The sequence below is a fragment of the Mustela nivalis genome (assembly GCF_964662115.1).
Source record: "Mustela nivalis genome assembly, chromosome: 9".
NCBI classification, from domain to species: domain Eukaryota; kingdom Metazoa; phylum Chordata; class Mammalia; order Carnivora; family Mustelidae; genus Mustela; species Mustela nivalis.
In genome coordinates, this window is record NC_139028.1 from 38,477,289 (window position 1) to 38,493,851 (window position 16,563).

A 16,563-nucleotide genomic window follows, 5' to 3' on the forward strand; every position below is an offset into this window, starting at 1 on the left:
TAAAGGTGTGTTCCTTTTTTCTTCTCCTACACTTGAAGACAATAAGCCTCAATTTTTTTTTTTTTTTTCTGAAGAATACCAAAATTCCTGAGCAGTACCTTTTGTGGAGGTACAGAAACTTAGTCTATGCCTTTGATTACTATAAAAACTGAAACCATCTGCTCTCTCTTTGGTGCAGGAATTGCTTTGGGTGACAGCTGCCACCTACGCCTTTAGACCTCTCATGGTCTTCCTCTTATGAGCATTTCCTTTTCTACTCAAGCCCGGGTCTTTGAATCAACTACCACCATCCCAAGACAGAACCTCACACTCTTTCCTCAGTTCACTGAGTTGAAACCTCTAGCCAATTAATGTCTTCTGTTTACTCCCCAATTGTTCACCCTAAATGCCATTTCACACATGGTAGATAAGGATATTCCTTAGAGCATTCACTCTCATTTCTTTGGTTTTGTTTGTTTGCCTGGGGTTGTTTTTTTGTGGTGTTTGTTTGTTTGTTTTTTGTTTTGGGGGACTGCTTTTATGGATGCCAGCTAGAACTATTCAGTAGTATCTGATACTGTCTCCTATTTCCACATTCAGTAAAAAGTCAGGATTGAGGAATACAAAGGTTCTTCCCCATTTGTAGTCTGACTTTAGTTGGATGATTTAAAACAATTCTAGTAGAGCTTTTTTCCCTAATTACTTAATTTGAATTCATATGCCTAATTTAATTTCATATTTCCTATTATCTAGCATTTGTATTTGTTTTTCAGCAAAACCACAGATATATTGTTTTCATCTGTGAAGTAGAGGTGGAACCTGAAAAAGGAAAAGCGAGATAAGTCAGTGCTAAAAGGGGTTGTTAGAGATAGTCTCAGTGTACTGATTCCAGCAACATCATCTTTTTGCTAACCCAAAGTAAAAACATATATCTAGACATGATTTCTTATAGCTACTATTAGGATAATTGCCTATAAATCCACAAAAACTACAGCAAAACTTATTATGGTCCTCATAATATCAAAGGATTTGATTTGCACCATTCCCTGTCTGCTGATCTTTACCACCTATTTTCTCATCCAATTCCCAAAAAGCTTTCTGGCTGTCATAAAACTTACATTTTAATATCCATTATAATACTCTTCCCTTGCCTCCATGCAGTAAAGCCCAGCATTATCACATGAACACCTGGTGTCATCCACTCAATATATTATTTTTTTGCCCCAAATAAAAGCAAATAACAGAGAGGCCGTGACAAAGTAAACAGCATTCATTTCAGAACATGATCCAGAATTAGTGATCATTATTACTTTATTCACTCCGAAAGATCTACCTATACGTTTATCTATTGTTTTTCCCCCAACACAGTCTTTCATTCAATTAATAAACTGAATTTTATTTTATTTTTTGAAATAAAATGTTTATAAGTTCTTTCTGTGGGAAATTGTTAATGATAAACTTATTTGCTTCCATTTAAAATATCATTATTTAATCTTCATTTTTGGATGATGATTTTGGTAATTTAAAAATTTTAGGTTGACTTCTTTTCCTCTACATCTTAAAGATGTTCATCTATTATCTTCTGGCATGTATCATTTTTTCTACAAATTCTCCAATTGATTTAACAGCTTCTTTGAGGCAATATTTTCTCTATATTTATATAAAACATTTTTGTACTTAGTTCTCCTAGTTCACTCAATTATAAACTAGTTTCATTTGTTCTACTTGTAAATCATGATTTCTAAATCTGATAATTTATGTCTTTCATAAACACCAGGAGTATTCTTCCCAGTATTCTTCAAATATTACCTCCTTCCACATTGCCTTTTTCTAACTCTGGAATACTTATTAGACATATATTAGTTAGCGCATTCTGTTTTTTCATCCATTCTGTCTTCTACATATTTTATCTTATTTAATATTTTCCATATTGTTATATACCTATGCTATATTCTGTGTCATTTAGTCAGTTATGTCTTCAAGTTTACCATTTTTTTCATTTTAGTACATTTTTTTAGACATTATACTTGTTTTTTTTATAAATCTGTCTTATTTTTACTAGTGTTTCCCTTTTTTGTGTTTCCATTCTTTTTTTCATATAACTTCAATAATTTTAAACACAGTTGTTGCAAATATTCGTAGTCAGTAATTCCAAAGTCCCATAACTCCAGATCTAATTATGCCACTGTATCACAATGGTTTAAAAAAATGCCACTATTCTTTATAGAATTTCCCCATGATTGTAGTATAAATGCTCCTTTATAGCGAATTTCAGGCTACTAATGTTTTAAAAACCAACTGTCAATATTCCTGAATACTTAGTAAGTATTCATAGGCTGTTGTGAGCCAATTCCAGCACCCTGTTTATTATCTCTGCTACTTCTCATTCATTGTGCCTTTTGTAATTTTGGATTATAAACTCGTGTTTGGCACAGCTTAATATTTTTTTAAATCCTATGTGGCCTTAATTAAGGGAGTTTCTCTCCAGAGAATTTTTATTTATTCTTCCAAGCACTTTAAGGATTTAATCAATGAAGGAACACTTTTCATATTTACTTTTTTGCCTCCAGGATTCCCATACCATGCAGACAGAATAATTTCAAACTGCCAATCTGGGTGAAGGAGGCCTTTGGTTAAGAATTCAAAGGAGAGGTTTTTGTTTGTTTGTTTGTTTGTTTAAGAATTCAGAGGAGAGGTTTTTTTTTTTTTTTTCCATACTGAGCTAGGAGATGAAACAGACGTGCTTTCTTCTCATGTCCCTTTGTCAGTGGATAGAGATAGTCTTCATATTGGACGCCTTGATACTTTGCTGACATTTTGAGTTTATCTATGCATTTAAAAGTATCTGTGCATTAAAAGAAGTTTATCTCCGCATAGTTATACTTCATTCATCATATTAGGTGTTCTGGAGACTAATAAGCTACCTAATTTTCTACATTGCCAATAAGAGAAATTTACATACAATTTTATCCTAATTTCAATCCAATATATTAAACCTGTTTTAAATATTATCAGTAGTTTAGAAAGAAAATTTTAAAACACTTCTGTAGGAGATGGTATAGCATTGTAATAAGAGTAAGAATTTAGAGTCAGAACAAATAGGGTTTTATTTAAATTTTGCCACTAAGCCCAGCAATTACACTACTAGTTATTTATTCAAAAGATATAAAGGTAGTGATTCAAAGGGGCACATGAACCCCAATGTTTATGTCCACATTTTCCAAAGCATGGTAAAAGCCCAAATGTTGTCCATCAACAGATGAATGAATAAAGAGGTGTGTATGTCTATGAAGGAATATTATTCAGCCATCAAAAAGAATGAAATCTTGCCATTTGCAACAATGTGACTGGAACTAGAGATTATTATGCTATGCAAAATAAGTCATTCAGAGAAAGACAAATACCATATGATTTCACTCATATGTAAAATTTAAGAAACAAAACAGATGAACATAGGGGAAGGGAAGAAAAAATAAAATAAGACAAAAAGAGAAAAGCAAACCATAAGAAACTCAACTAAAGGGAATGACTTTAGGGTTGCTGGAGGGGAGGTAGGTGGAAGGATGGGGTAACTGGGTGATTGGGATCAAGCAGAGCACTTTATGTAATGAGCACTGGGTGTTATGTGCAACTGATGAATCACTAAATTCTACCTCTGAAAATAATAATATACTGTATGTTAACTAACTTGAATTTAAACTTAAAAAATAATACATAAATTTCCCCACTGATAGCTGTAGGACCTCAGGAACACACTGAAACTTTTACACATCTTTATTTTCTTTTCCATTAAGACCACATAATGAAAGTTATGAGGGCAAATGAAATGATAGCTCTAAAGAATATCCTTTAGATATCCAGGCACACAGGTGTCTGGCCTATAAAAAAGTTTAGCAAATTGTGGCTTCAAATACCTTTTATGTCTTAAAGTCATTTATGCCGATATTATCATTGGCAAAATATTTAACTTTAATGCAAATTATATTCTTATATCTTCTAAAAGTATTTTAATTATTTTTTTGTAGGGACAATTGAAAAATCAAAGCAGGTTTCTTGGAATTGACATTAATTTACAGACTCATAAATAGTAGAGGTACTTAATGTAATGGTTACTGAATATTATTATTATATATGTTTATGTTCCCAAACCATATGTTTCCCCTGGAAACATAATCTGAAGGGAAATGTATATATTTTACATGGCAGGAAAATTTGGTAAATAACTTAAAATATTTCAGTTGATTTTTTTTTAACCTTTGTAGAAGAATGTCCTACTTATTTCGATTTTTGGAAGTACTTTGGTAACTGTTTGGGATAGACTCCATGACTACAGGAGTATGGTGAACTTACAAAAGATATTCACCAGTTTGTGGTATGGGGCCCTCAGCTCTCAAATCTGTATACATTGCCTTTGGATTTTTTAGGCATATAATGTAAATGAAGACAAAATGGGATTCTAATGACTTTCCTTTGTTGATGACCTGGGTCTTTTGCCTGTGTTTCTTAATCATTGAATTTCAGTAATTTCATCAATACTTAGCTCTTTCTTAATCCTTATTTTTTTTCTGAAACAGAATATACATTTTTTTATTTGAAACTTCAAGTCTTCTTATATATTAGCAAAGTATTCTTTATTACCTTCAGAAATTTTTTGATTTATGTTTTCTTTCCCTTTTTCATGGTCCTCAATAATAATCAGTATCTTAGCTTTCTGGTTTCAGTCTTCCACACAAGATTGTCTCTTTTTCTGGAGGGAAATTCCCTTTAGCTTTCTTTTCATTCTTCAGAGAACAGAAGTTATATGTCAAGAGACCTAATTATTATAGACACTTTTGTGGCAAAGATGTTTTTATTGCTGTGCAATTATTGATTTATTAAAAAAAAATTTATTGTTACTATGTACAAGATACTGTGATATCATCAAAGAGTTTATGTTTTAGTTGAGTACAGAAACAATTTTTAAAAAATAGGATAAAATATTGTAGCCTGCCAGAACATGATAAATGCTAAGAAAAAATAAAACAGAGATGCAGGATAGAAGGTGTTAGGGATTAGTTTACATTTGTCTCTGCTCAGGTGAATATGAACAGTAACTCCAAAAATAATTCCCAGTTTTCCATTACTTTTCTCTATTCTACCTCTTGTCTGGGTTGCCTCTATTTAAACTTAGAAGGCCAAATTGTGGTGGGGGGAGAAGTAGTGTGACCATATGGTCCTCGTTTGGGTGTCCTTTACCATTCTACTATGAAAATGGATGCTGAGGACTTATGTTCTCTGCTTTCCCTGTAACCTTCATATGTCCCAGTTAAAATTATTCTCACCTACCACTTTAACATACATTAAGATACTAGACATATTTGGCATATGTTCCTGGGTTCTGTATCCTATCTTATTTGTCCCTATGTCCATTCATACAAATATTTATATAATTGTAATAGTAATAGTAGTATTATAAATTGTAATAGTAATAGTATTGTTGGATTGTAATAGTAGTATTATAAATTGTAATAAACAGATGGGCATATATTGAAATCACACAATTGCTCTTCCAACAAAATTTTCTTGGCTACTCTAACAATCATTTATTCTTCTCAATGAACAGTAAAACCATCAATCCCAGTTCCAAAAATATTGGATTCTGATTGAAACAGCATAATATTTATGTATTAATTTGAGCAAGAGTGATAGTTTAAGGTTCTCAATCCAGAAATATGTCTCTTCATTAATTCACGTATTTATTTTGTGTCCTATGACAGAATTTTATACTTTTTAAAATTTTGGCTTCTTTTTTAAAGGTTTTATTAATATTTGAGAGAAAGAGAGATTGTATGAATGGGGAAGAAGCAGGTTCGCCAGTGAACAGGGAGCCCAACATGGGGCTCCATCCCAGGACCCTGGAATCATGACCTGAGCAAAAAAGAAGATGCTTAACCAACTGAGTCAGCCAGTTGCCCCCAGAATTTTATAGTTTTAATACAGGTCCCATGTTTTTCTTAAGTTTCTTCTTATTTTATAACTTCTACCTCTGTTATGATAGAATATTACTTTCTGTTTTTGAAATGGTAATTATTAGATCTGATATAGTGTGTTTTTTATTTCCTAAATTTAGTTATATCTTAATATTTAATTGAAGTATAATTAACATAAATTATATTGATTTCAGGCATGCAACATATTGATTCCACAATTCTATACATTAATCAATGCCCATAACAATAAGTGTAGTTACCATCAGTCACCATACATTATTCTAATATTATTGACAACAATCACTATGCTCTACTTTTCATCTCCGTGACTTTTTTATTTTATAACTAGAAGTTTTTACCTCTTAATGACCTTTATCTATTTCACACCTCCCCTCACCCACCCTCTCTCTGGCAACGACCAGTTCTCTATATTTAAGAGCCTGTTTTGAATCCTAAAATTTGTATGGAACCAGAAGAGACCCCAAATTGCTAAGGAAATGTTGAAAAAGAAAAATAAAACTGGGGACATCACATTGCCTGATTTCAAGCTTTACTACAAAGCTGTGATCACCAAGACAGCATGGTACTGGCAGAAAAACAAACACATAGACCAGTAGAACAGAATAGAGAGCCCAGATATGGACCCACAACTCTGTGTTCAAATAATCTTTGATAAAGCAGGAAAAAATATCCAGTGGAAAAAAGACAATCTCTTCAATAAATGGTGCTTGGAAAATTAGACAGTTATGTACAGAAGAATGAAACTTGACCACTCTCTTACACTATAAACAAAGATAAACTCTTACACCATACACGAAGGTACTGCCTCAACCTGAGGCAGGAATCTATCAAAATCCTAGAGGTCACTACTGGGTATTTACCCCTAAGATACAGATGTAGTGAAAAGAAGGGCCATCTGCCCCAATGTTTATAGCAGCAATGACCACGGTCAGCAAACTGTGGAAAGAACCAAGATGCCCTTCAACAGACGAATGGATAAGGAAGATGTGGTCCATATACACTACGGAGTATTATGCCTCCATCAGAAAGGATGAATACCCAACTTTTGTAGCAACATGGATGGGACTGGAAGAGATCATGCTGAGTGAAATAAGTCAAGCAGAGAGAGTCAATTATCATATGGTTTCATATATTTGTGGAGCATAACAAATAGCATGGAGGACATGGGGAGTTAGGAGAAGGGAGTTAGGGGAAATTGGAAGGGGAGGTGAACCATGAGAGACTATGGACTCTGAAAAACAATCTGAGGGGTTTGAAGGGGGGTGGGAGGTTGGGGGAACCAGGTGGTGGGTATTATAGAGGGCACAGATTGCATGGAGCACTGGGTGTGGTGCACAAACAATGAATACTGTGACGCTGAAAAAATTAATTAATTAAAAAAAATCCTAGAGGAGAACATAGGCAGTAACTTCTTTGACATCAGCCACAGCAACTTCTTTTAAGACATGTATCCAAAGGCAAAGGAAACAAAAGTGAAAATGAACTTTTGGGACTTTATCAAGACCAAAAGCTTCTGCAGAGCACAAGAAATAGTCAACAAAATGAAGAGGCAACCCACAGAATGGGAGAAGATATTTGCAAATGATAGTACAGACAAAGGGCTGACTAAGATCTATAAAGAATTCCTTAAACTCAACACTCAAAAGACAGATAATCATGTCAAAAATGGGCAGAAGACATGAACAGACACTTCTCCAAAGAAGACATACAGATGGCTAAGAGACACATGAAAAAATGTTCATCATCATTAGCCATCAGGGAGATTCAAATCAAAACCACATTGAGATATCACCTTACATCAGTTAGAAGGGCCAAACTTAACACGACAGGAAACAACATGTGTTGGAGAGGATGTGGAGAAAGGGGAATCCTCTTACACTGTTGGTGGGAAAGCAAGTTGGTGCAGCCACTTTGGAAAACAGTGTGGAGATGCCTTAAGAAATTAAAAATAGAGCTACCCTATGATCCTGCAATTGCACTACTGGGTGTTTACCCCAAAGATACAGGTGTAGTGAAAAGAAGGGCCATATATACCCTAATGTTCATAGAAGCAGTGACCACAATCACCAAACTGTGGAAAAAGCCAAGTTGCCCTTTTACAGACAAATGGGTAAACAAGATATGGTCCATATATACAGTGGCATAGTACACTTCCATCAGAAAGCATGAATACCCAACTTTTGAATCAACATGGATAGGACTGGAAGAGATTATTCTGAGTGAAATAAGTCAAGCAGAGAGTCAGTTATCATATTGTTTCACTTACTTATGGAGCATAAGGAATAACAAGAGGACATTAGGAGAAGGAAAGAAAAAATGAATTGTGGGAAATCAGAGGGGAGATGAAGCACGAGAGACTGTGGACTCTGAGAAACAAACAGGGTTTTGGAGGGGACTGGGATGGGGGGTTAGGTAAGTTTGGTGGTGGATACTGAGGAGGGCAAGTATTGCATAGAGCACTGGGTGTGGTGCATAAAAAATGAATCATGGAACTTAGAAAAAATAAAACAAACAAAAAAAGGAATCTCTTTTTAGATTCCTATATAAGTGAGGGGTGCCTGGGTGGCTCAGTCAGTTAAGCATCTGCCTTCAGCTCAGATCATGATATCCAGGTCCTGGGATCGAGCCCTGCCTCTCCCACTGGGTTCCTTACTCAGCAGGATCTGCCCCTCCCTCTGCTCCTGTATTCTGTGCTCTCTCTTTCTCTCTCCCCCTCTCAAATAAATAAATAAAGTATTTTTTAGAAAAAAAAAAGCTTCCCATATAAATGAAATCATATTGTATTTGTCTTTCTCTGTCTGATTTATTTTACTTGGCTTTACTTTGCTTGGCTTCACTCTTGGTAGCTTTTGTTCCCTGTATGCTTTCCCTTTTCCTTTTGTTCCCTGAATGCTTTTTTTGTCAACCTTCAAATCTCTGACCCAAAGGAGGCTAGAGCTTGGGGCTCCACTCCTAAGTGTGCCATCTGAGAAAAGCAGTCAATCCCTCCCATCTCCCTGGTCTCCAGTGCACTCTGAGCTCACCCAACCTGTGACTGAACATTTCTATCTCTGGCACATGGCCCCATTTGGAGTCTCAGAGCCCCACAAATTCCTGCAGAGTATTCCCATGCAGCTCTTCCTGAAGGAGGAAGTAGGGGATCTTTCTGGATCTGCCACTTATGGGGTCCCTGCTTGAAAGTCAGTCATTGGACTGTGCCTCGGATCACAGTTTAAGGTAATCCCGAGCTGAAAGTACACTCCTCAGCCTGTTTCTGTAGCTGGGTTTCCTGCTCCAATACCTGGGAGCTCTGCCACACTCAGACACCCCCAGTCTTTCTCTGAGCCCGCGGGTCCTGAGACCACATGGGTCCTGAGACCACACTGTCCCCATGAGGGCTCTACCCCCCCCCCCTTAGCCTATGAAGCAACATCCCTCAGTGGAGCAGACTTCTAAAAGTTCCAATTTTGTGCTCCACTGCTCTCTTCACTTGCTGGGAGCTGGCCCCTCCCTACCGTAGTCTCTTTCCCCGTGGCTTTAGATTCACTTCTCCATAAGTCATATCTTCTGGAAAGTGGTTGATTTTCTGTTCCTAGAATTTCTGCTCTTCTCATCTATCTCCTGTTGAATTTGTAAGTGTTCAGAATGGTTTGATAACTATCTAGCTGAATTCCTGGGACCTGATGATATTTCAGTCTCCTATTCCTCCGCCATCTTGCTTCCTCCTCCTGTAATTTTGTCTTGTTCCTTCATTTGGGAGAGATTTTTCTGTCTCTTCATTTTGCCTAACTCCCTGTAGGTCAAGTATGTTTCCTGATATTGAAAGTAGTGACCTTATGAAAAAGATGTCCTGTGATACCCTGTAGCACAATCTTCCCTGGTCAACAGAACCAGGTGCTCCAGGGCTGTCCCTGTGTGTGCTGTGTGTACCTACTGTTGTGACTGGTCTTCAATTCTTCTAGCTGGGCCAACTGCAATGAACCAGTTTGCCTGCTGGGTGCACTGGACAGGGTTTGGTCCCAACACTTTTGAGGGTCTTGTCTGAGGTCACTGTGGGCTCACTGCTGGGTGGCACCAGCAGTCAATCAAAAGTCTGCAATTAGTCACTCTGCCATAATTTCAGGTGCATGAAGGTTAAGTCTTACCACCTGCAAGGGCAGCTAAGAGACTGGATGCCAGAACTGTGAACATGCTAATATATGAAGTTCTTTCCCCTCAACCCCCAACCCCTTCCCAGGGCCAGAGATACTTTGGAGGGATACCTGCTGAGGTGGGTGGGATTAAATGGGGTAGGTCCACAGGAGAATGTCATTGCTGAGCATACAATTTTAGCAAGGTAAATAGAGTGTTTATACTAGTTCCCATAAGAATGGGCATTAAACCCACTGATTTTTAAAGCTCTTGAAGTTAAACCATACTAGTACTGAAAGCCCAATGTTATATGGACTCATCTTCCCAGTGCAGGTGCCCAGTTCTGGGAGTGTGTAGTGTGGGGTCTGATCCTCTTTCTTTTCATACTTATGATGTCCCTCCCTTTTGTGGTCAGTCCCACCAAAGGTTCAGTTCCCAGCTGAACTGGGAACTTTACACTTTTCAATATGCTCTCCTCTCCATGAATAACTGTGGAAGGTCTATTCTGCCAGTCTTCAGGTCATTTTCAGAGTTAGCTGAATAGATGTAGCTATTATCACAGTACGTCTATGGGACAAAGTGAGCTTGGGATCCTCATACCCCATCATCTTATGCTACTCTGGGCTAGCTCTCAACACATTCCTAAAAGGCTAAAACCCAAAAGAAGATTCAATATTTACTGAAAACTGTGTTTTAAGTAATGTAGTCTATAACATTAACTCTTGAGAGGCAGTCCTGTCAAAATATTTTCCAGCTCTGAGCTTAGTCTCTACTGAAAGCCATTTGTCTTCTCATATATATTGTTGCAAAGCTCCATGCTCCTCCATTAGATACTGGTGTAAATATTCACACCACACAAACCCAGGGAATGCTGGTGTAATTAATTCTTTAATCCAAGTCTGAGACCTAACATTTTACTTATTCCATTTCATTTTATTAGATTGACGCTAAAACCTACAATGTTGTACTCTAAGACTTAAGAAAAATAACAATCTGCTGAAAGATTTGGTTGATATTTATTTACATGATCTTTTCTTTCTTTTTTTTTTTTATATAGGTCGAAAGTTTAAAAAGTTCAATAAAGTCAGAGTTATGAGAGCACTGGATGCTGTTGCTCTCCCACAGTCTGTGGGCATTCCAAATGAAAGCCAAGCCCTAAGCCAAAGAATCTCTTTTTCACCAACTCAAGATATACAGTTGATCCCTCCATTGATTAACCTGCTAATGAGCATTGAACCAGAGGTGATCTATGCAGGACATGACAACACCAAACCTGATACCTCCAGTTCTTTGCTGACAAGTCTTAACCAACTAGGCGAGCGGCAACTTCTCTCAGTAGTCAAGTGGTCTAAATCATTGCCAGGTAATAATAATTTGTATATAGTAGCAGAGAATGAAAATTTTCTATTTCTTATACAAGTTGATTGTTAAAGTCTGTACAATAAGCATTGTGTAAACAGCATGTTATATAATCATTTCAGCAGTTCAAAATACTTACCTAGGATCTTTAATAATGTGTTTCTTATCTAGGACCCTACTGTGTGTTATGGAAATACAGAAGTCATAGATGATACTTTGAATCTTGATGATTCCAAAATTACATGCATGAAACAGTTAAGGAACAGCATAAGTTTATGTGTTCAAGCACAGGTGTAATAGTAGTTCAGAGAAAAAGAAATTCTCCATCTACTTAAAAATGTCCAGTTCATTTTAAGTGCTACTTTAACCAACCTCAAATAGTTAAATAAAAACTGAATGTATCTATTCACATAACATATGAAAACTAGTATTCGGAGTACAGTGGGATATTTAAAGTTAGTTAAGAAGTATAATTTATAAACATATATAAATAAATTGGACATAGGGAAATAAACTTCCTTCTAGTCACTATTTTCTCTATACTCAGACAAAGTGGAAAAGAGTAAGAATCTGGCTTGTACAATCATGAAAGGATTTAAGTCACTTTATTTATAAACTAGTTTTGCTTCCTCAGCACAACAACAATGATGAAGTTTTTACTTGGCTAAGTCTGAGTCTACAGAGCCAGGAGAATACATGGGTATCCATTTTCATAGAGGCATTAATCCCATAATTAAAAATACAGCATTTTTAAAAATTATATTCTCTTCACACCAAAAATATGCTTACATTTTTTAAAATCAGTTGATTTTTCCAGTATCTAATCAAGAATTAAACATATGCCATTTTAGTCTCCAGGTTAATTCAATAGTCTTTTTAAAAGAATTTTTTTCTCAATTTGACTTAATATATTTCTGTTATCATTTTACCTCAAAGGTTTGAAATTCAACAAATGACTTGCTATTCAAAAATCAAGGTTATTTGAAACAGAAAGAAAAATAGATTCCTGTTGAATCTTCTAAAAAATATGTGTTGAGAAAAAATTAATAAAATTCACTATTCTAATGGAGATAAGGTAATTTCATAGAAAAATCCAAATACCCAGGTTCTTATTAGCTTCATTGTTGCTGAAAGCCTTGGGCAGGTAATTTTTTTTCTATTAGAAAATTTCTGAGATTTTAAAACTTACTATAAAGTTGTTATCACCTTTATTTTATTTACTTACTTAGTTTCTTATTTATTTATTATGTTATGTTTGTTGCCATGCAGTACTTCATTGTTTTTGATTAATTATAACCTTTAATCTTTATTAAATTGAGATATTACAATAAGGATGAACTTTGTTTAAAAATAGGAGTATTTATGTGTTTAACTTTTCTCAGTTTTTATATTATTTAGAAAAAATGGTTTCTTTGATTTTTATTGTTATAGCTTATATTTTTAACATTTTGGAGCTTATTTACTGTTTCAAAAATTCTACTATCAGCTGGCAAAGTTGGAAAATACCCAATTATAGCTTAAAAGTTAATTTATTCACTTTGAGTAAAAGCTAAGTGAACACTTTAAGTTGAAAGATTTACCTATGAAGATTTTTTATCTTCACATTCTCAAAAAGAGTGAGAAGAAATTTTTATACTGAATTTAGCAGCAACTCTTTTAGTGTTGCAAAAATGTTATCTGTGTTTAAGGAATAAAGAATGATGACATCCACCAGTATTATAGGTACCATTTCCATTAACTGTAATGTAACAATAAGGGAAGCTTATTTGATAGTTCAGTTTGATCATTTAGATTAGCAAATAATTGTGTGACCCATGATCTTTTAAAAATACTGCATGAATGATGAAAATGGTCAATGAACCAGAGTGACTATATTGAACTCTTTGAAAGGACTCATGCATGTAAAGTCAAACCTTTCAGTTGACTTTAAAACAGAATACAGTTTTTACTCACTTGATTCACTCAGTAAGTGGCTATTGCATACTTTCTGTGTGCATGACCTAAACAGTAGTGTTAAAAAGCCAGAAATATAGGCTCATGGTGTGAACACATTTTGGTACAACATACCCTAGCTTTTGATCTTCAGCTTTGCACATGAGACAAATTTATTTTATCCATTCATTCACATGTTACTTGGTCTGTAAAAGATAAACTTTCATTATATGAGGCTTATTAATAAATCAGGATGTCCGTTTACTTACTTGTAGTAAAAAAAAAAAAAAAAAGATGCTGCTAGTAAAGCATGTTGATGGGTCAATATAATAAGAAAGTGTATTTTGGAAGTCAGATTAAGATCAGATACAAAATAATAATCATAACAAAGGTGATGGTATGCCTGAGGGCTCCAAGGCATGTATCTGCAGGTCTCTGAAAGGATGCTTGTTGCCTGATCAGGGCCTCCTCTTTCTTTCTTTGTTTATGCTCTTCTATTATCTTGGACCCACTATGGTAATTGCAGCTTATCTGACATCTCTCTCATGATATTTTAGAGATATTGTTGCTCCAATATAATGGAGACTTGCAGGATGCTTTAGCCTCACATTTTAGCTTTAGCCAGCACATTTAAAATATTGTCTTAAGATACACTGCGTCTGACATATTGTATCTATTATGTGAATGATTTTACATTGACTTTTAGCTATAAGTTCAGTGAGTAATATTTTCTTATTTGGAGCTTGAAGTGACACAGTATTTGCAAAATTTTAAAAAAATGAACAAGACAAAGATTAGGAGAATGGAGGAGGAGTATCTTAAGCTCACCTCATCCTAGGGGCACACCAAAGTAACAACTACGTCTGTGTAACTCACTCTGAAAATGATGTGAAGGCTGGAAGAACATAGCTTCCTTAGTTAATCACGGAGAGGAGGCAACACTGAAAGGAAAAGAGGGGCAGAGATATGGTTGGGAGCCAAAGCCACAGCAAGACTAACCACAAAAGGGAGAGACATCACAAGCATGGAGAAACTACAAGATCAGACCCACCAGGCACCTCAGCATGAGGGACATGCACTGAGAAGATGAGTAACATCTAGTCTGCCTTAATTTGGCAAGCTTTGAAAATCAGCTGTGCCTAACTCTGGGTACATTAAGAATTAACGGGCTTAGCTCTGAGAGGGTCAAAAGGCCATAGGAAATTGAACTTCTCTCCTTGAAGAGCTAGCACAATAAATAATCCAACCAACCCAGCCTTTAATAGCAGTTTGAACAGTGCCTGGGGTATATGTGAAGAGTAATTTACTAATCTTAGAGCATGGGCTAGGGGGGCATTTCTACAGGAGATTTCTTCAGGAACAAAATAGCTGGCAGATACCATCTCTCCTCCCTCCCTCTAGCCTAATTTACTTGGCACTGTGGATATCAGCAGGAACACCATCTATCTTGTTAGCACCATGTGCCCTAAATCATGTTCCACTGCAGACTCACCCCATCCTTCTTGGCCACTTCAGCAAGCATTTGTCAAAAGGAGCTCCTGCCCTGACACACTGTGCAAGCATCTCCAGTAGGGACTGACACCACTCCAAAGTGTTTCCTCACCTGCAGACAGTGGGAAATAACCCCATACACCAGCACATGAGCAGTTCCAGCAGCTGAACATTTTAACTAGCCATGTAGCCTTCTACTGTGACAAACACACTGGATGGAAATAGGTGGTTTGACTGACAGCTCCAGCCACCAAGAAAAGCAAACTCAGGGGACCATATATAGAGAGTACTCTGACAATTGGTGTGCACATAATTGCACCACACAGAGTGAAGACAGCTAGCCTGACTGCTGACATTGCCCACTAACAAGCCCATGGTTATCTCAGACATACTCCATAAAAGCACAGGCACCAAACCCTGTACTATGAAACCACAGAAGGTAAAGGCGGTCAATGCAGCTTGCTAGACTGAAAGCCCAATCAGCTAGTGGCTCAGCCACAACAGTAGTGTTTACACAACCCATATTCAAGAGATGTCCCTGGACTACATTGTTCTGGTGAACAGGGGACACTGACAAACAGATGCTACAAGACCTCTTCATCACAAGACCACTACTCTTAATACTAAGAGATATAGCTGACCATCTTAATACCAATAAACAGAGTTAGACAAAATGAGGCAGAGGAATATATCCCAAATGAAAGAAGACAAATTAACAACAAAATAACTAAATGAAATGGAAATAAGTATTATGCCTAATAAAGAATTCAGTAATATCATAAAGGTTTTCAGTGGACCTGAAATAAGAGTGGAGGATCTCAGTAAGACCTACAATAAAGAGAGAATATATAAAAAGAATCAGTCAGAGATGAAGAATTTAATAAATGAAACAACAACAAAAAAATACACTAGAGAGAGTTAATAGCATATTAGGCAATGCAGAAGAACAAATCAGCATCGGAAGATAGATTAATGGTAAACAAGCTGAACTACAAAGAGGAAAATGACTAATAAAAAATTAAAAATTAAAAAAAATAATAAAATTAAAAATTGGTTATGGGAACTCAGTGACATCATTAATTGTAGTGATATTCCTATTATGGGGAATCCAGAAGAAAAAAACAGAAAGAAGAGGAAAGAAGACTTATTTAAAGAAATGATAGTAAATTGACCAGTTTGGAGATTAAAGCACAAAAGCAATGGAATCAATTATATCTACAGGAATTAGTCTGGAGATTCACAGAATAAAAGGATGTAAAATATGACAGGGTATACAGAAAATGAGGAAGGGAGTAAAAATGTAGGACATGAATGTGTTCAAACTTAAGTCACCATCAAGTTAACAGACACTGCAATACACATAAGATGTTATATGTGAAACCAATAGTAACCACAAATTAAAAACCTGTAATAGACACACATACAAAAAAAGAGACAGGAGCTCAAGCATAATATTAAAGAAAGTCATTAAAGCGTAAAGAAGGGGGTCAGAGGAGAAGAAAGGAACAGAGAACAAAAACAACCTATCAATAATTTCTTTAAATGCAAATGGACTAAATACTTTAATCAAAAGACAGAATGGATAAAAAAAGACTCACCTGTATACTGTCTACAAGAGGTACTTCAGACATAAAGATACATGCAGACTGAAAGTTAAAGGATTAAAGAACATTTACCATGAAAATGGAAACAACCAAAAAAC

The 16,563-nt window shown here is 35.8% G+C and overlaps 1 protein-coding gene across 1 annotated transcript in view; it reads left to right on the forward strand.

The window, feature by feature from the left end:
• PGR (progesterone receptor) overlaps positions 1-16,563 on the forward strand; it is a 96,447-nt gene that overhangs the window by 53,559 nt on the left and 26,325 nt on the right. The window contains exon 4 of the mRNA XM_082683348.1: positions 11,137-11,442. Within this exon, the coding sequence (XP_082539474.1) occupies positions 11,137-11,442 (306 nt within the window). The remainder of the gene's footprint in view (positions 1-11,136; positions 11,443-16,563) is intronic.